Source organism: Rhinopithecus roxellana, chromosome 14, assembly GCF_007565055.1.
Source record: "Rhinopithecus roxellana isolate Shanxi Qingling chromosome 14, ASM756505v1, whole genome shotgun sequence".
Classification (NCBI taxonomy): domain Eukaryota; kingdom Metazoa; phylum Chordata; class Mammalia; order Primates; family Cercopithecidae; genus Rhinopithecus; species Rhinopithecus roxellana.
In genome coordinates this window covers 27343590-27364616 of record NC_044562.1, presented here as the reverse complement: position 1 = coordinate 27364616, position 21027 = coordinate 27343590, and the positions used below count along the sequence as shown (strand labels likewise).

Below are 21027 nucleotides of genomic sequence, written 5' to 3'. Positions count from 1 at the left end.
CAGCCTCCCACAGGTATAGCATGAATCCTGGTGTGATTTTGTCCCCTTCCCAGAATCTCTCTAAGAGAATTGTTGCAGAATGACTGGGCTGAACTGTTTTCTAAAGTTGCGGCTGCTGAAATGCAACTGATACTACTGGATTTTTAGATGGCACATTGGCACATACCATGGGATCCACGGTCCTGACCACTTCCCCAAGGTGTTGTAGTCCAGGGACAGTCCCGCTTAGCTGATGCCAGGGTTCTGGCCATCCTCTGGCTACTCAGCACTTTGCATCCCCTTGCAACACACCCTCTGGTCCTTCCCGTGGATTCTATGGGCCAACACCCTGGAAATGTGAAAGTGGATATTTCAAGAAAGATGCACTGGACCCATTAGTCTCAGGCTCTTTCCATATGTAACTGGGTACTTCCAAAGTCCATCTCCTTTAAGGGTAAGCCTCAAGTGGGGGTCATGGAGGAAGAGCATGTGATTGGCTGAGACCTTTGGGATCTGACCTACTTGCTCTACTTCTGTCTTCCTTCTCACTACAGTTTTCAAGGTCCAGAGGGGTGGGCTTCCAGTTTTCCACTTCCTCTAAGCCTCCCTCAGGTGCAGACACCATAGGCAGGGCAGAAAAGGAGGTGTTTGCCCTGAACTATGGAAAAACCTGAGTACTGGGTCTATGATCCATCTGAGTTCTCCAAGCTTGTTCCTGGTATGTTAACAACAGTTAAAATAATTTAGAAAATCCTTTCTCTCCAGACTAAGTTTGGATTTCGAGATTATTAGCCTGCCGAAAAATCTAATTTGTGTCTTTGACTTCGCATACCTCTGTGGCAATCCCAGTCCTTCCCAAGGCAACTAAATGGGCATGTCTTGAAGAGTAGGGAAAGAGCAAGAAAAAGAAATGCGAAGCAGAGAAGCACATTAACATATTTCACAAAATGTATTCTCTATTATATTACCAATATGTTACGTGGTAGTAAAGAGAGAGACCAGAGAAAGAGGTAATACGAAAAGCAAGGAAAGATCAAATAATATAGTTTACTTTTAATGTATTGGGGTAAAGTCAACCCAGCCTTCACTGATAGATCTGGGAGTATGTCTCACTCTCCCATTTGTCTTCTCTTGTGGTCTGGCAGCAATACACATACATGTGAAACCATTAACTTGTTTCAACAAGAAAACAAACAACCCAATAAAAAATGCGCCAAATGCCTTAATGAAGCCTTACCAAAGAAGATAGAGTAGGCAAATAAGCCCTATGAAGATATGCTCCACATCGTATGCCATCAGGGAAATGCAAATTAAAACAACGAGACATCACTATGTCTCTAGGAGAATGGTTAAAATCTAGAACGTTGAAAACACCGAATGCTGGCAAGAACATGGAACAACAGGAACTCTCATTCATTGCCGGGGGGAAAGCAAAATGATATATCCACTTTGAAAGTTTGATAGTGTCTTATACAATGAAACATACTTTTAACATATGATCCAGCACCATGCTCCTAAGCCAAGAGAGTTGAAAACATATCCACAAAAATACTTGCTCATGAATTTTGATAGTAATTTTACTCACGCCTGCCAAAACTTGGAAGCAACGAACATGTCCTTCAGGAGTTAATGGATACATAAACTGTGGTACATCCAGACAACGGAACATGAATCACTGCTAAAGAGAAATGAGCTGTCAAGCTATGACAAGACATGGAGGAAACTTAAATGCATATTACTAAGTGAAAGAAGCCCATCTGTAAAGGCTCCGTACTGTATAATTTCAATGATATGACATTCTGGAAAAGGCAGAACTATGGAGACATAGTTTTAACATATTGGGGTAAAGTCAACTCAGCCTTCACTGATAGATCTAGGAACATGTCTCACTCTCCCATTTGTCTTCTCTTGTGGTCTGGCAGTAAAAAGATCAAGTGGTTCCCAGGGGTTGGAGGAAGAGAGGGATGAATAGGCAGGGCACAGATGATTTTTAGGGCAGTGAAAAACATTCTGTATCATACTGTAGTATCTTGATGGATAATTGTCATTCTATATTTGTCCTAACCCATAGAATGTACAACACCAAGAGTGAACCCCAGGGTAAACCATGAACTTTGAATGATAATGATGTGTCCTTGTAACAAATGTACAACTTTGGTGGAGGATGTTGATAATAGGGGAGGCTATGCATGTGTCAGGGCAGGGGACATATGGAAAGTCTCCACATCTTATGCTCAATTTTGCTGTTAACCTAAAATTGTTCTAAAAATATAAAGTCTTTAAAAAGCTTGTTTTAACTATAAAGATTAATTTTTGAGAAAAGATCATGCCACACTTTACATGTCTAAACAACATCCATTTTTTTGAAACTCTGGCTATCATCATCTTGGTCTAGTTTCAGGGGAGCTAATAATTTTAATGTAATTGATTGAAATATGCATACAGAAAAGTGCCCAGAGAAGTGCACAAGTCAATAAATTTTCACAAAGTGGACACACTTATGTAAAAAGCAACCACATCAAGAAGCAGAATCTTAGCAGCACCCTCAGAAGTTTGCAATGCCATCTTTCACACACTACATGTCCCCCCAACCCACCATCATGACTTCCAGCCTGACTTTTTAAAATTATTATTATACTTTAAGTTCTAGGATATATGTGCACAACATGCAGGTTTGTTACATAGGTATACATGTGCCATGTTTGTTTGCTGCACCCATTAATTCATCATTTACATTAGCTATTTCTCCTGATGCCACCCATCCCCCATCCCCCAACTCCACAACAGGCCCCGGTGTGTGATGTTCCCCACCCTGTGTCCCAGTGTTCTCATTGTTCAATTCCCACCCATGAGTGAGAACATGTGGTGTTTGGTTTTCTGTCCTTGTGATAGTTTGCTCAGAATGATGGTTTCCAGCTTCATCCATGTCCCCGCAAAGGACATGAACTCATCCTTTTCTATGACTGCCTAGTATTCCATGGTGTAGATGTGCCACATTTTCTTAATCCAGTCTACCATTGATGGACATTTGGGTTGGTTCCAAGTCTTTGCTATTGTGAATAGTGCCGCAATAAACATACGTGTGCATGTGTCTTTATAGTAGCATGATTTATAATCCTTTGGGTATATACCCAGTAATGGGATCATCCAGTCTGACTTTTAATACTGCCAGTTATTTTATTTTTACTTATTTGCAAACTTTATATAGACATAATCATATGCTCCATGTATTCATGTGTCTGGCTTCTTCTATTAGACATAGAGAGAGTCATCTGTGTTATTTCATATAATTATCGTTCATTAATTCTCATTGCTACAAATTATCCCATTGTATGAATTTATTTATTTATTTATTCCACTGTAGGTGGACACTTGTTTTTTTCCGGCTTGCTGCTATAGAAATCTTGGTACACGTATTTTGATAAACCTATGTTGGGGTTTATACCTAGAAGCAGAATTGCAAGGACACAGGTGACATATATTTAGCTCAAACAGATGCTGCAAATAGTTTTCTGAAGTGATTATGCAAATATAGACACTTACCAGCAGTACATGAAAGTTCCACATAATCCATATTCTCAGCCACACTTGATGGTGTCGGCCTTTTTTATTTTAGCCATCCTAATAGGTATGTAGTAGTATTGCACTGTGATTTTAATTTGCATTCAAGGAAATACTATGTATGCCTGTTTGCACACACATGTGCATGTGTGTGTTTGCATCAAGTGCTTTGGTACAAAAACAAATGAATGTTTAGGTCCCAGCTCTGGGTCTTACTGTGTGAAGTTCATCAGATTTCATTTTTCTTATTTATGAAATTAGATAGTGCTTGAAAAGACAATGCCCAGCATAGCTGGCCATCTCAATTCATATCGAGTTATCCATATACATAACTCGTACATAGATAGAGAGCTAGCTGAAGGATGGATGGATAGATAGATAGATAGAGCTCAGTTTACTTGGGCTGCTGTAATAAAAAAACTACAGATTTATCGCCTATAAACAACAGATATTTATTTCTCCCAGTTCTGGAGGCTGGGAAGTCCAAGATCAAGGTGTTGGCAGATTTAGTGTTTGGTGAGGTCCATTTCCTGGTTCGTGGATGCCACCTCTGTGCTGCATCATCACATAGTGGAAGGCACTAGCTAACTCTCTGGAGTCTTTTTTGTAAGGGAACTCATCCCATTCATGAGGGGTTCTGCCCTCGTGACCTAGTCTTGAATGAATATCTTGGTACCCTCCTCAGGGAACAGGATCGTCTGAAACAGCACCCATGTTAGGATAGAGTGCAAAGTGATCCCCAAGGAACCATGAGAAGTAACAGCATAGAAGAGCCTGAGGACATATTGTGTCGTCAAACTCAATATCATTCTTGGCAAGCACTGAATGGGCATCTGAAGATCTGGGAGTGGCCAGCTCTGTCATTTACCACGAGCTGATGAAAACGGGGAACTCATGTGACTCTTTTTTTTTTTTTTTTTTTTTTTTTCTTGAAACCAAGTCTCGCTCTGTTGCCCAGGCTGGCAAGTGCAGTGGCGTGATCTCGGCTCACCACAACATCCATCTGCCAGGTCCAAGCAATACTCCTGCCTCAGCCTCCCGGTAGCTGGGACTACAGGTGCATACCTCCATTCCTGGGTAATTTTTGTACTTTTAGTAGAGACAGGGTTTCACTATGTTGGCCAGGCTGATCTCAAACTCCTGACCTCATGATCCGCCCACCTCAGCCTCCCAAAGTGCTAGGATCACAGGCATGAGCCCCCGCGCCCCGCTCTCATGTGAGTCTTATCAGTTCATCTGCTCAGTTTAAAATGAAGATATAATGGCTGCTGTACTTCTCATTTTTTAGGATCAAATCAGAAAATAATCTTGAAACTACCTGCCATTATGCCTTACTCAGTATCTATAGGGATTGAATGAAGAAGTGAATGACATGAATCAGGAAATCAAATAAAAAATTCCAAGTGATACAAAAATATGGGTCTTTTGATATATTTGTGTGAAGAAAAACTTATTAATAGCTAGCACCCTTTCTTGGCTCCCAGTTCCTACTGCCAAATTTTCTCCATCATCTGTTCTCGAAAGGAAAAGAAGCTGCCATGTTTCCTCAGCAAGGATGAGGGTCAGACACTACCTACATCTCACCACATCAAACATCCCAACCAAAGAGCTAAACACTGCTGCCTTTGTGTTCCAAAAAATTCATATATTGGACATCTTATAGACAAACGCTTGACTATTTGTCTGAAGTTATTGGTTTGAAGTTTTTGTTTTTCGTTTGTTTGTTTGTTTTTGAGACAGGGCTGGAGTGCAGTGGCACAATCTTGGCTCACTGAAGCCTTCGTCTCCTGAGTTCAAGTAATTCTCCCACATCAGCCTCCCAAGTAGCTGGGATTACAGGCATGTGCCACCATGCTTGGCAAATTTTTGTATTTATACCAGAGACAGGATTTCACCATGTTGGCCAGGCTGGTCTCGAATTCCTGACCTCAAGTGATCTGCCTGTCTCAGCCTCTCAAAGCTGAGATTACAGGCGTGAGACACAGAGCTCAGCTGAAGTTACTGGTTTTTACGTGGCTACTCAGCATTCTGAAATAGGCAATAAGTACAAATTTGTTTCCTAACATTCAGGTGTACACGTATTGCAACTTTTTATGGTTTGTGAGAGAGTAGAGATTCCATGGGCTGCACTCATCTCTCTGGGCCAAATTTAGCTGCAGTGACATTTTCTGGGTTTGCCAAGACTAAAGCACTTGGTGTTCTGTCCCTCAGCATTTATGAGGCCTCACCAAAGATGCTGCTACTTCCCAGAGCACACTATTGAACCACAACTCAGCTCCCTACCCTTAGGGTATGCACCCTCTTCTCTGCCCTTTGGATCCTGCCCCCTTATTGGAATATTCCCAAATGCTAATCTTCATTCTCTCTTGGAGCCAAAGAATTCGTTCCATCTGACTAAGCCCTGACTCTTTTATTGATGCCAAAAAGGGGGAAAATACCTCTCTTGTATTAAAAATAAGCCAATAGCAAAAACAAGAGTGCTCATTTTTCCATCAGACAATCCTTTTCCATGTGCATAGCTTTGCTTATTATATCGCAGCACTGCTTCTTTCCTAACGGTGATAGCGAACTGGGTGGGGACAGATGCTGATGTTTGCTAAAAAGAATTAAGTCATGGAAAGCAAAATGAACTGAGAGGCAGTTTGTATTTATCCAACTTATTTACCCAATTTACTTAGTCATGAAGAACAAAACCTGGCTCTCTGTTGCAACAGACTCTGGTCATCTTAAGCAAAAAATACCATCACTGAAAGAACATTAGGCAGGGCACGGTGGCTCACGCCTATAATCCCAGCACTTTGAGAGGTTGAGGTGGGCAGATCACCTAAGATCAGGTGTTCAAGGTCCGCCTGGCCAACATGGTGAAATCCTGTTTCTACTAAAAATACAAAAACTAGCCAGACATGGTAGAATGTATCTGTAATCCCAGATACTGGGGAAGCTGAGGCAAGAGAATCACTTGAACCCGGGAAGTGGAGGGTGCAGTGAGCTGAGGTTGCACCACTGTACTCCAGCCTGGGTGATAGAGTGAGATCCCATTTCAAAAACAAACAGAAAGAAGGAAGGAAGGAAGGAAAGAAGGAAGGAAGGAAGGAAGGAAGGAAGGAAGGAAGGAAGGAAGGAAGGAAGGAAGGAAGGAAGGAAGGACATTAAAGATGCAAAGTCATCAAAAGGCCAGAAGACACAAGGATATATATATGATATATGTAATATATATATCATACTTGTGTGTGTGTGTGTATATGTGTGTGTGTGTGTGTATATATATATATCTCCACAGGGAGAGATTTTTCCCAAATGGTGATGAGGGCATCAATATAAAAGAAAAGGTTAAGTAATGAACAAAAGTCTATTATAGATACTCACCAATTTTTGATCTTTAGTGGGTCTCTTCTTTTCTTGGTCTCAGTTCATCATCTGCAAATAAGAAGATGGAACTAAATCATACATAAGATCCTCTCCATCCCTAAAAGATTCTATTACCTACTGTCTCACTTCTTCCTCTGACAGTTGTATCTCTGAGCCAGCATTAGAGAGCTTATGAATGGGTAGCATCTAATCAGAGGTTAAAATACAAATGTTGAATGGGATAAGCTCATCACAAGGAAAAAAGGTCTGACATTTCACTGTTGTATCTCTCTGTTTATCTGTATATTCTTAAGAACCACTATTTATTTTATTTAATCACAAGGGAAAATGCCCCATTTCCTACCTCTTTTCAGATGGGTTTCTTTCATTTTTTTTTTAAATTTGTACTTACTTATTTATTCTTAGAGATGGGATCTCACTATGCTGCCCGGGCTGGTCTCAAACACCTGGGCCGAAGTGATCCTCCTGCCTCAGCCTCCTGAGTAGCTGGGACTACAGATGTGTGTCACTGCTCCCAGCTCAGATGGGTTTCTTGAAACTACTTTTGTTCCTGTCTCTCCTTGAGACTCAAAACATTTGTTTCTATGGACCTAAGAAATCTTCCTGAAAACCTTGCTCTAAATCCTCTTCTTTGTGGCCTATGCACTTGAATCATCCATCTAACCAAATCCAGAAAACTCATAATTCATTTACCAGTTGTCTGTGTACTTTCTCCTTTAAAGAGCTAAATTGATTGTTTAAAATCAATCTTTTCAGCTATTTTAGATTTTTATTCTATTAAGCATGTCTTGTTTTATTTTGTTGTTTTTAATTCCTGTTTTATTCTGGGTAGAAATTGCTTCCCCACCACTCTGCTAACCACCAACAATAATTAAAAATTACCAGTTTTGATCATTTCTGTCCATTCTTTTAGCAAGAGCATCAGATAATTCTCTATATTTATCTTTGTTCTGCATAGCCCTCTTCAGCTTCCCTATGATTTTGATTTAGAAAGCAGTACAATAGCTCTGTAATGACTGTGTTCCCTCTCTCAGATATCTACACAGCTCTCCTTGTTTCCTCCACTGTGTTATGCACTTACTATTTTTGTTAAGTCCTACATTCTTTTTCAGGATGACGGCAGTTCTTTGAGCTTTAATTATAGTGTCTTAAAAGATTTTTCAGCTGCTTTCATGCTTGTAAATTTTATACTTCCTCTTATTGGACATTATTCACCAGATTTCCTAATTCCCCCAAAATTTACTTTCTTGAAATTTGATGCCTTTGTATAACTGTACTGTTTAAACCTACATCTTATCATTTTCACTGTGAGTCATCTGTGGACATGGAAACCCTTTTGCCTACCTGTTTGCTATTTTCAGTGATGATGTTTTAGTTTCCCCTCCAGCCCACTGCAAAAAAAAAAAAATTGTATTATTTTCTCTTTCCAGCGATTTAGAATTTGTAAAGGTAATCAAAATTCTAACATATCATTAAATCAAAATTTTTAAATTTACAATCAAAATGCTATAATAATTCTCATCCTTCCGTTAATCCCTCAATACCTTTGTTAGAAGGATCAGGCCATCACTACCTAGCACAAGGCCAAACTTTGTTTTTGACAATAAGGAATCCATTTCTCAGTGAGACACAGCTGGTTTAGAAAGAAGAAAATATTGTCTGTGATCCCACCATGAGAATAAACTGAAAAGAATTAGGAAGAAGGTTAGAATTCCAGACAAGTTAAAAATATGCATATTAAATGCACAAGGTCTCTATCTTTTAAAAATAATAAGTTACAAAGAAATACAGATTTTGAACATGGAAGAATAAAGGTTGAAACCACTTCCTGCAACAAAGTTAGTTCTTGGAATTCTTTTGGCTCAAATGTACAGTTATTATTGTAAAAGTCATCATGTGCTGCAACCCTGTACCAACTTCAAAGTAAAGTGTCAACAAAGATGATCGCTCTTAGACATGAGAAAGAATATCTCAATGGAGACAAAGCAAATAACATGAATTCTGGTTGATTTGAGTAGAAAGAGAACTAGTAATTGAGAAAAGGGATTTAACCAAAAAGATTTGAGTTCATTTGATTAAAAGTATTTTTTAAAGTCTCCCATAAGCATCCTTGAATATGAGAGTTTCTGAGGTTTATCCATCACTAGTCATTTTCCAATTAACTGTACATCCTAATACCCCCTGATCCTGGTTCAATAGCTTCAGGAACTGATAATTTTGCTCAGAAGACATTTAAAGCTGAAGCCTTAGGATTGTGATTATTATCATTTTGTGCATTTGAGTTTGCAATCCTGATACTTCAGAGACCTTTTATTTCTTCTGGGGCGTCACTTTGGCATCAGGTAGTTTCATCAGGTAAATTTGGGTGCAACACTGCAGATCTACTAGCTCAGTTTTTCTTTTTTTTTTTTTTATTTTTAAATTTTACTTTAAGTTCCGGGATACATGTGCAGAATGTGCAGGTTTGCTACATAGGTATACATGTGCTACGGTAGTTTGCTGCACCAATCAACCCGTCATCTAGGTTTTAAGCCCCGCATGCCTTAGCTATCTGTCCTAATGCTTTCCATGCCCTTGCCCTCCATCCCCCAACAGACCCCGGTGTGTGATGTTCCCCTCTCTGTCCCATGTGTTCTTATTGTTCAACTCCCACTTATGAGTGAGAACATGTAGTGTTTGGTTTTCTGTTCCTGTGTTAGTTTGCTGAGAATGATGGTTTCCAGCTTCATGCATGTTCCTGCAAAGGACATGAACTAATTTTTTTTTTTTTTTTCTTTTTTAGGTTGGGTCCATGTTTATTGTGCATCAGGGCTTAGAGGAAAAGCACTGGTCAGCATTGTTAGCTGCACCATCTGCCATCCTTCCCTGTGAGCCACCTCCGGGAGAGTCCAAATTCAGCCCAAGAAACCAGGATCAAGAAGGCAGAAAAAAGCTGTGGGCCACATGGCCACTCCTGCTGTATCTACACCTACCAGTCACTGAACACTTGTCCAAGTGTGACAGATTCCACGCAGGAGACCCATGTGGCTCTGCTAGGGAGAATAACTTATTTGCCTAAAGCTTTTTTCTTTCTTAAAAGGGGGAAAAAAAATGGCTGGTTTCTAGAAACAGATGTGGAATTGAAGAATGTCCCAGGGAGCTAAGTTTTAAGGACTAATCACAAACTTGTTGCTTCTCCACAATGTCCTGAATCCATTCCTTGCACCATCACACGTTTTTCATGCATTCAAAGTGTTTCTAGAGCTCCAGAACCACGAGTACCTCATCACGTCCTGAGCACTCACATCCCCCAGCAAGCCGCCTGCAGCAGGCCTTTCTCTAGAAGTCCTGAGACTGAGTACTCTCCGAAGGCTGGAGGTTTGTGCGGAGTTTGTACATGTGGTTGAGCGCTTGTGTGAGGAAGGTCCCGCTGGTGTTGATCTCCATCAAGGTCAAGTTATCCAGCTTGGCGTGTGCCTCCTGCTGTCTCACAAAGCTGTCAGCAGACACTCGGAGTTTGGCTATACGAGTGTCCCACATATCCTTGACCAGGGTCCGGATTTCATCTGCCTTCGGGATGTTGTCTGAAGCACTAAAGGAGCAAGGGGTAAGTCAGTCAGGGAACACTCGATAAGCTGAGGCAATTCTGGATAGAGTGGCTCTTTTCAGGCAAAATACTCCGGCTATTCTAGACTCAGCAAGTCTGTTTTGCTTTGTTTTCAACTTTAGGATGTAAAGATGTGTAGCAGTTAGGCTTGGTGCCAAGGACATTCGGCAGTGATCCACATGGTGTTTCTTTTGCTCACAGTAACTATCCCATGGCAGGCTGCTGAACAGGACTTCTGTTTACTGATTTAACAGGAGCTTGGTAAGTTCCATGTAGTAAGGGCTGGGCATTGGGGTAAAAGTTTCTTCCTTTCGTTCATGATCCCTCATCTTCTCCAACTTTTTTACGTCCATCCACTCTGGAGGGAGCAGGCGACATTTCTGTCTTTGTTTCAGGTTAATTGCCAGCCACAGGGGCACTTCCACTGGTAAACCAGGGTTAAAAGGCCCCAGGTCCCCCCCGATGAGGTAGATCTTGTCCAGACTGAAGTTGGGGATAATGGTAACCTGCTCCTTCTCGGCGAGGAACTCGACCTCGGCAGCGTCCATGGCGGCGCCAGCGGCAGGCCAGAGCCTCTCGGTCTCCTCGGGTTCCTCAGCGTCCCGGAGGAGGCGCCGTGGCCGCCGTTTTCCCGCCACGGCGGGAGCCCACCCCCAAAACTCATTTTTTTATGACTGCATAGTATTCCATGGTATATATGTGCCCCATTTTCTTAATCCAGTCTATCATTGATGGGCATTTGGGTTGATTCCAAGTCTTTGTACTAGCTGAGTTTTTCTTAAAAACTAATCATTCAATCTCGTAGTTAATCTCGAAGTTAATGGTTCAGTTAATTTATCTCTTTACTAAAAGTTATAAGCATACATGTGAAATAACTGCTGCATTTGCAGACATGCTTAAAATGTTATATATACTATTTATCAATGAAAATGAGAAAACTACAAAAGATACAACATGAATAAATCTTTAAAAAATGTTCGATCAGATAAACAAGAAATGAGAAATGTTCTATTTAAAAGAAAGGGGAATGTATTCATTATAGAAATCAATATCACATAAAAAAGCAGGAATGGATGAGGAAACATTCCAGATTAAAGTAAGCTAAAGAAACATGACAACTAAATCCAACTGACCCTGAATTGGATCCTATATCAGAGGGGAGTCCTTCACCTTGAAGAGGGAAAATTTTATAAAGGGTTATTTGGTTAATTAATAAAATCAAATTATGGACAGTAGATTGCATTGGATCAATGTAAATTGATGAGGTTGATAACCATACGGTGGTTATAAAACGGAATACCCCTATTCCTAGGAAATACACACTGAAGTATTTATGGATAGAGTGCTATGCTGTATGCAACTTATTCTCATTTAGTTCTGAAAAACTATGTACATATGGGGAGAGAAAGCACACACATGATTAAAAAAAAGTGGGGTAATATGTTAACAATGGGTAAATCTGGGTGAAAGAAAAATGAGTGTTCTTTGTGTATGTTTACTTTTGTAATATTTTTGCATTAATAAATATTAAGTATTTTAAAGGTATGCTACTCACACACTTATTACAGCATTCATTTGCTTTTCTTTACAGTTTTACGACCTAATTATGTATGCTCGAAGAATATAGTTTAATTGCTTGGTTTTGAACTTTGTATAAATGGAATCACACAGAATGTGTTCTGTTGAATCTGGCTTATTTTGATCAATCTTTTATTATTTAAAAACTACTTAGAAACAAAATTTTTAAAATTTGTGTGTGTTTATTTGTAATATTTATTTTAATAAGTATTAAATATTTAATAAGTATAAAGTAAAATATTACAAATAAACATATACAAATTTTTAAAAATCCATTTTTAAATAATTTTTAAATAATATAGAATTGATCAAAATAACCCAGATTCAACAGAACACATTCAGTGTGATTCCATTTATACAAAGTTCAAAACCAGGCAAAATTAAACTATATTCTTCGAGCATACATAATTCGGTAGTAAAACTGTAAAGAAAAGCAAGGAAATGAATGCTGTAATAGGTGTGTGAGTAGTGTAGTCTTATAATAGGATATCATAATATGACAGTGGTTACCTCTAGCAGGGAGGGGAGATTACAAAAGGGAGGAGCATGCTTAGAAATTTGGAGTGGGAGCAACATTCTATTTTACATTCTAGGTAAAGATTACACAGATATTTGTTTTATAATTACTAAGCTAAACATTAATATTTTATGAGCTTCTCAGTATGTGTATTTCTAAAGACAGAATGGAAAAAAGAGGGAGGAAGGGATGGTTGGAGGAAGGAAGGAAGGAAGGGAGGAAGGAAGGAAGGAAAGAAGGAAGGAAGGAAGGAAGGAAGGAAGAAAGGAAGGAAGGAAGGAAGGGAGGGAGGAAGGGAGGGAGGGAGACAGGGAGGAGGGAGGGAGACAGGGAGGAGGGAGGGAGACAGGGAGGAGGGAGGGACAATATCAATCTACAATTTACAACCTGCCTTTATAGTCTTACTGACAAGTGTAGTAGTAGTAATGGCAGTCCTTGTCAGGACAAGAAACTGCCACTGAATCTTACTTTAGAGCAGAAGCTCATTATTGCTCCCAGTTTTTTGACTTAGTGCTTGCCAGAACTTTAGAGTTGTCATACACCAATTATCAATGGAGATGGTCCAGTTGACTATGGAAACAGGTAACTGACAGGAGTACAACAGGTCCAACTACAGACCTGAAGAAAGTCCAGGGCAAGAGGTAGCCAATGATATCAAAAGGATTAGACAAGAAACCAATAATAACCAAAGCCTCTTCTCCTGAGGGTGCAGCTTGACATCAACTTGAAGGAGTGTTGTGTGGTTGGATGAGGCTGTCAACTCATCCAGGAGGCTGTGTCCACCTCTCCAGCTGCAGCTCCACTGCCTCTCCCCTATCTGCAGGCCCCGACCAAGTGATGTGCTGCCATACCGGGAGAAGGCGGTCCTCTTTCCTGATGTGTTTAATGTGTGCTGTCCTCCCCGCCTAAGCCTACTGAACCACTGTGCATCTTTGAGGTCTCAGCTCAAAATTCAATCCTTGTAGAAGCCTCCTCTAACTCCTTAATCTAAATCAAATCCTCTTATGATGCCCTCTCATGGAAGTCCATCCTTTTCCTTCACAGTATTTATCATAGTTTGTAACTATATAATTATTTGTGGGACGATTTGCTTTCCAACCATCCTGGAGTTCCTGACTGCAATATAATACCTATTTGATGACAGTTTTCTCAGTTTCTAACACAGTGTCTGGAACACTGTACTCATGTGCATTTGTAGGCTCCTGGATGAACAAATGAATGACTCGTTTGTCAATCAGCATCATATATATTTCTACTCTCTCCCAAAATAGTGGCAAGATGACCAAGTAATTGCTTACATAATGTCATTACAAACCCCTTCACTAGCCATAGTGGATTTTCAGTAATATCATTACAAACCCCTTCACTAGCCATAGCACTGGTAGATTCAAATGAGATTGTGTTTGCAAAAGCACTTCATACATAAATGTCAGTTATCTTTTTTCCGATTGTTTGGCGTTCCATACTGGAGACAGACTCATTTCTTCCTTCACTTGGTAATGCCTCCCCTGGAGTCAAGCACATGCTGAGTGTACAATTCATCTTTGTAGGATAAATGAAAATTTAGTTTCTTAAAATAACTGCTTTTCTAAGGAATGTTTTAACACGTATGTGAACCAAAAAAGAAATTATATAGAGAAAGTGAGGTAGGGAAAATATCTGAGCTAGATTCAACTTGCTGTTTCCCCTTAAGAGTCACCAAAGAAAACCAATCTTCAGCTCTTAAACGCTGAAAGGATTTAAGAGGAAAGGATTTAGAGGAAATAGAAAGGACAGTAGGAGATAAATGGTCTAGAGTTTAGAGATCTAAGTTTTACCGATGACTGGGTTAGCTTTCACCTAGCCTCCTGAGCCTTGATTAATTGAGGTCACTGGAGTTTATTTCTCCAGTTCATATTTTGCTCTTGGAAAGCTCTACTGTAAGCTCAATAACTTCTTTAAAAGTTAAAATTTGAGATTAAAATAGTGTAACCAATAACTCGTTTTACTTTTGTAAAAAATTTAAAGGTCTGAGCCGCTCTTACCTGTAATCCCAGCACTTTGAGAGGCCGAAGCAGGCGGATCACCTGAGGTCAGGAGTTCAAGACCAGCCTGGCCAACATGGCAAAATCCCGTCTCTACTGAAAATACAAAAATTAACCGGGCGAGGTGGAAGGCGCCTGTAGTCCCAGCTACTTGGGAGGCTGAGGCAGGAGAATAGCTTGAACTCGGGAGGTGGAGGTTGCAGTAAGCCAAGATCCTGCCATTGCACTCCAGCCTTGGCAACAGAGTAAGACTCTGTCTCAAAAAAAAAAAAAAAAGTTTAAAGATAAAAATCGTTGATTTGCTGTTTGGAGGGGAGATCTTTCTCCACAGGAAGTCTGGGCTTATTCTTCAATATGGAAGAAGAATCCTGTGGAAAGATTTCTCATGATTTTGCAGATTTAAATATAGATTTGTCACTGGCACAAACTGATAGAGTGTAGTTAACCTGTAATTTAGACATTTGTCCTGCCACATGGATACATTGAATCCCCATAAACGGATTCAACAGTAAAATAACAGCACATAGAAGAAACTGGATTGTTTCTGAAAACTGCCATCTGACCAGCTCTGCATACAGAGCTAATTGAAGAAAGGAGTTCCAACACATCAAGTGAAGACTTATATTTTAATTTGTGCAAATACGTATAGAAACCATGAAATTAATCTGTTCTGCATTGGGTGGTGCCCAAATCCATAAATTCTAAGTAATACATGGCTAATATTTCTTTAAATTATGCAAACACAACAGTTGGATGACAGGTGTTCTTCTTACTGACTAGTTTTGGAAATATTTCCTGTCTTCCATTTAAAGTAATAATTATGGACTTTTTTAAGATACAAACTTTTCTACAAGGAAGAAAGACATATTTTTTCTGGTCCTAAAAACACCCCATGTGCAGGCAAGGCAAACAGCAGACTGCTGGTTAACACGGACATCCAATCTTACTGCACTGCTGTCCTCAGTTTCCTTGATACACATTGATTAGGGCTCTAGAAACCCACACATTTTACACTGCAATGGTGCTCATGAGTACATGTAATGAAATCTTGAAAAGCAGTTTAGAAAAACACCGCATTCATGTTTCTGTCTGTTACTTGTGTATTTTCAATGTGAAGCCCTCAGGAGGTTGATAAGAAAACTTTGGCTAAAAAGATGTGATTCAGAATCTAAAATGAGAAAGGAAAAAGTAAAGATTTTGCCAAGAAATTATGTGTCTACAATTGCTTGTCTGTCCTAGGCAGGGTTTGGGCTATTCTTCCTCACTTACACCATCACCCTACCACACCCATTACAAACTTCAGAATACAGGGGACCAAATCCCACCACTGCCTTAAAGGAATTGAGCCCCAGAATGTTTGCAAGTATAAAGCTTTGGTCCAAGTGTCCTCCTTCTGCAAGCCTAATTATTTTAACAGATGTCGCTTTAACATCTATTATTTGTAAAGCTTTGGCCTATACCTGAGGCTTGAAAAACTGGCACCGTGTGGTTGTGTAGTTAGGTCCTTGACCACTGCTGGTACACAAACCTAATTTAAAGCCTGTTTTTAGCAATGAAAGAAGTTATCTGATTTGAATCATTTAAGAGATATTAGCAAGATTCAATGTGAAAGATAAAAAATGTGGATTTAAAAGGTCATACTTAGAGAATAGAAATCACAGCTTCCTAAGGGACTTTGGAAATGTAGTAGCCTCTCATTAAAAGCATCTAGGGGCCAAGTGCGGTGGCTCACACCTATAATCCCAACACTTTGGGAGGCCAAGGTGGGCAGATCACCTGAGGTTGGGAGTTTGAGACCAGCCTGACCAACATGGAGAAACCCCTTCTCTACTAAAAGTACAAAAATTAGCCAGGCATGGTGGCTCATGTCTGTAGTCACAGCTACTCAGGAGGCTGAGGCAGGAGAATCGTTTGAACTAGGGAGGCGGAGGTTATGGTGAGCTGAGATCGTGCCTTTACACTCCAGCCTGGGCAACAAGAGTGAAACTCCATCTCAAAAAAAAAAAACAAAAAACACATCTCAGGATATCAAAGCTTCAGGTGCACTGTGGATCCAACCTTGCCCATGAGGATACCGTCTCTATATAGTGATTGCCTCCAACTAACACAGGACCATTAATCTTGCCTCCCAACTCCAGTGTTTTAAAGGTGGTTCCTAAAGGGCACAGTTACTTTAAAGAAGCAGTATGTCTAATTGACATCAACATCCTTGAATGGCATTTTCAGCTCCACAACTAGCATTCTGCATTATCATGAAAACTTGCTTAATTTCTCAGTGTCTCAGTTTTCCAGTGAATAAACCGAATATACTAATAACCACTTTTTTCTCTCCAGTATCTGTGAAGCCAATTGTAAACTCTTTTAGCAAGACTTCTTAATAAACCAGTTGAGGTAATAATTTCTGATTTTAGTCATATTTTTAAAACATATAGGCCAGGCATGGTGGCTCACACCTGTAATCTCAGCACTTTGGGAGACTGAGGTAGGAGCATCACTTGAGGCCAAGGGTTCAAGACCAGCCTGAGCAATGTAGTGAGACTCCAGCTCTATAAAAAATTTAAAATAACTAGATGTGCTGGCATGCACCTGGAGTCCCAGCTCCTCAGGAGGCTAAGGCTGAGGATTGCTTGAGCCCAGGAGTCTGAGGCTGCAGTGAGCTATGATCATGCCACAGAGCAATCATCTGTTGCCTGGGTGACAGAGCAAGACCCTGTGTCAACAATAATAATAATAATAAATAAATAAACACAAGATCCATTTATCAGGTAATAGTAATAATAGCTTAATATTAATCCTCTGATATGGTAAGCAGTAAACTAGGAGCTTTTAAAGCACCTATTATCTAATTTAATCCTCACAACTGTTGTTGTTAAAAGTAGGTTCATTACTATCAACTTTTAACATGTGAGGAACATGACACTCTCAAGTTACTTTCTTAAGACCATGTAACTAATTGCAGTGTAGACTGAATCCAAACCCAAGCCTATAGGACTCCAATCATAGAGTTATTTCTACCATACAATTATTAAGATATTCTAATAAAACTATAGTTTATAAAACACTGCCATAAAATTTCTGAAGGATAAAGTTACTGGTTTATCTATCTGGCTTGACCATGTAAAATCAGCAATCAAAAATAATAAAGTTGGTAGTTTAATGGCACAGCAGCTAAGGCATGTATAGTCAGTATTTACAAAACACACAAAAAAATTGTTAAAGTTGACTAAGCTTATCAAAGAAGTCAGTTCATTAAGGCAAATTAGACAGTTCCATTAAGAAAGTCAAATTTTTATGCTTTTTGTTTTAAAAGTTGCAAATCAAAAACACAAGTTTAATTTTTCATTTCATTTCTATATGGATAGAAATAGAATACACTCACAATCAGAGATCAGATCTTTCGTTTTCTCAAAGGTAGTGTTGTAATGTAATGTGGGGGAGGGGCAAAGGTCTGAAGACTATTTTTAGCATTTCAAGGACTCTAACGTATCAAGTATGTCTCACAGATAAGGCAGTACAGTCTAACTAAATAATCATATTCCTAAGCTTTTTGCCAGAATTACTTCAACTCAGTGTAATAGTACCAATGATCTCATCCTGATGAGAAAGACTGATCGAGAGAGCTGCATGTGTCTTTGATTAATAAAAGTGTTTTTAAAAATATAATGATTGCTGTATTAGTCTGTTTTTATGCTGCTGATAAAGACATACCCAAGACTGGGCAATTTACAAAAGAAAGAGGCTTATTAGACTTATAGCTCCACATGGCTGGGAACGCTTCACTGTCACAGTGGAAGACAAGGAGGAGCAAGTCACATCTTACGTGGATGGCAGCAGGCAAAGAGAGGCCTTGCCCAGAGAAACTCCTGTTTTTAAAACCATCAGGTCTTGTGAGACCCATTCACTGTCATGAGAAAAGCGCAGGAAAGACCCACCCCTGTAAATCAATCATCTCGCACCAGGCCCCTCCCACAATACGTGGGAATTATGGGAGTTACAAGATGAGATTTGGGTGGGGACACAGAGCCAAACCATATCAATTGCTTAATGTCATAAATGTATCTGTGCCAGGATGTTTGTTCTTATTGCAGTATTGCCGTGATGGTACAAAAGCAGGAAGAAAAGAAACTAAATGCCCTTCAATAAAGGAATACCTATGGAAATTATAGCTAATTCATACAAAAGAATACCATACAACTATTAAAAGGACAGGACAGATGTACTTTCAAGATGTCTAATAAACAGGTCACAGAACAACATGTACTACGTGGATACTACATGCTTTATGCACACAGTAGGATAAGATCATGTGGATAGAGATACGGGTGTACATGAATGTACATGTACAGAAATGAATGAAGACATTCATTTCTGCTGTGTACCTTTAAAGTACACAAATAGAGAAAGAAATAGAAACAGAAAAAGTGAAATGATAACAGCAGTTACTGCCAGGAAGGAGAAGAGAATGAGGACAGGTAAATAGACTCTTTTACTTTTTCTCTGTGGTTTGAATTTAGACAATGAGCATTGATTGTTTTGCAACTTTTTAAATTCCTCCAATAAATGCAAGGGAGAGTTTATCTGCCAAACTTTTTCAAACGTGGACTCAGTATGGAAACAAAAAGAAAGCTGGTCCTTGATGATGACCTGGGTAGCCCCCTTGTGTAGACATAACCTTCCAGTGTACATAGAAAACACACACATCCTCTCTATCTGGGAGTAACCAGCTCTTGAAGGCTTTATAAGGAGAGCTCTGTTTCTCATTGCCAGAAATCTGCACCATGCAATGACTCTTTTCTGCAATCTTGAAAATACTGCAAGCTGGTAGCAAAGCAATGTAAACAACTTGAAGGACCAACATGAAGACCCTTCAGAACCCTGGCACCTTCCTGAGACTTGACCGGAGTCCTGCTCCTAATTGGAAGCAGGCGTGCCTGGAAGGGAAGCTGCTGTGTAAGTCTACCCTGTGAGGAACTGAACCAGCCATGCCATTCCCACTAAAGGACATGGACCAGCACCTGCTCCGTCAGCTGTGGCACCAAGCAGCTTGTTGCCTGTCCAGCTCCACTCTCTGGCACAGCAGCTCATAATATGAACCGAGAAACTCATAATCTATGATTTAGTGTGTGCCAGGAGTACCCAAAAAGCTCTACTAAACATTGACAGTCTCCTCCTAAAAGATGAAACCTGGTCCTGATAAGGCCTGGTAAAAACACACTTTGTGGGATATTCCAGCGTGATTATTTCAGACCGAGTCCAACGCAGGGCTCAACTGCATATTCAGTATCAAGAGTGAAGAGAGAGGCTTAGAAGAGCCTCTTCTCTCCCCTGCTGTGCACTCAATCCAAGTCTTTTATTCCAAGTCTTAGTTTCATTGGGATGGCCTGGTCAGCCACGTATTTGTACGTGCTCTTTCAGCCTAAGCTTTGCCAGGAAATAGACGAGCGCAGATCTATGCCAGTGTCAAAGCAGTCAGTGGGAGGGGGAAGAACACATCAAGTAAAGACATGGACAAGGAGAAATTGAAGCAAAATGCCTTGGCAGTTTTGCTGAGCTCTTTCTTCCCTTCTGGTGAGGATGCTATGGGATAAGATGCACCTTGGGCCTATCTTTCCCTTCTCTGACAAGACAGAGATGTTGAGGCCAAAAGAGGTGGGTCTTGGAGGGAGCAGGTGAGTGTGTGGGTGGATTAAAGGAGCCAAACATGCCGAGATCAACCCAACCCTATGTGATGAGAGCAGGAAAAGATACCAGGTAAGGGGGGGGTCTTCTGGGTGACAGAGAGAACACTGAGAAACAAAATGATGCAAGAAAAAAACTAACAAGGAGGAAGTGAACATCTCAAAAGGCATGAACAAATGGACATACCTGTTTCTTCTTTGTTCTCAGATAGTGGGATCTTTTCAGCATCTTAAATTTTACATACAATGAAAGAGCCTTTTGAAAAGCTTTGATCAAAAATGGAAGGCACAAATTTAAGCAGCTTTTGCTCTTTCTTTGGAAAGCACTAATCTGAGATCATGAACAACTGGCATCTGTCCACTGAGAGCAGGTGCTTTGGCGGTGGAAGGTGGGGAGTGGTGGGGCAGAGAACAGGCTTCTGGGTGCTCCGTGGAAGCGACCATCTCTGGTGGCTCTTTCCTCTCTGGCTCTGACACCTGAGGCTCTGAGCCTCAGTCTTGGTCACCCTCACCCAATGTGGCTTACAGGAGCATGTGCTCCCCATAAGGATCCATCCCCTTTTACTGTGTAAGTCTACCCCGTGAGGAACTGAACCAGCCATGCCATTCCCACTAAAGGAACCTGTCACCTACCTAGAGTTCAGACTTGATCACCCTCTCACTGAACCCAAAACCTGCTCTCATCCACGCCTGGTAGCCCCTTTCTGCTCACCCAGGGTTTCACTACCAGGGACC

The 21027-nt window shown here is 40.3% G+C and overlaps 1 protein-coding gene across 1 annotated transcript; it reads right to left on the bottom strand.

Annotated features, from left to right (window-relative positions):
- Positions 1-9691: 9691 nt before the first annotated feature.
- Positions 9692-11138, bottom strand: LOC104655911 (DNA replication complex GINS protein PSF2-like). Its single transcript, XM_030916580.1, has 2 exons — positions 10739-11138; positions 9692-10480 (listed from the first exon to the last, which is right to left on the bottom strand). The coding sequence occupies exons 1-2, from the start codon at positions 11041-11043 to the stop codon at positions 10228-10230; spliced, it is 558 nt and encodes a 185-aa protein (XP_030772440.1). The 5' UTR covers positions 11044-11138; the 3' UTR covers positions 9692-10227.
- Positions 11139-21027: the final 9889 nt, after the last annotated feature.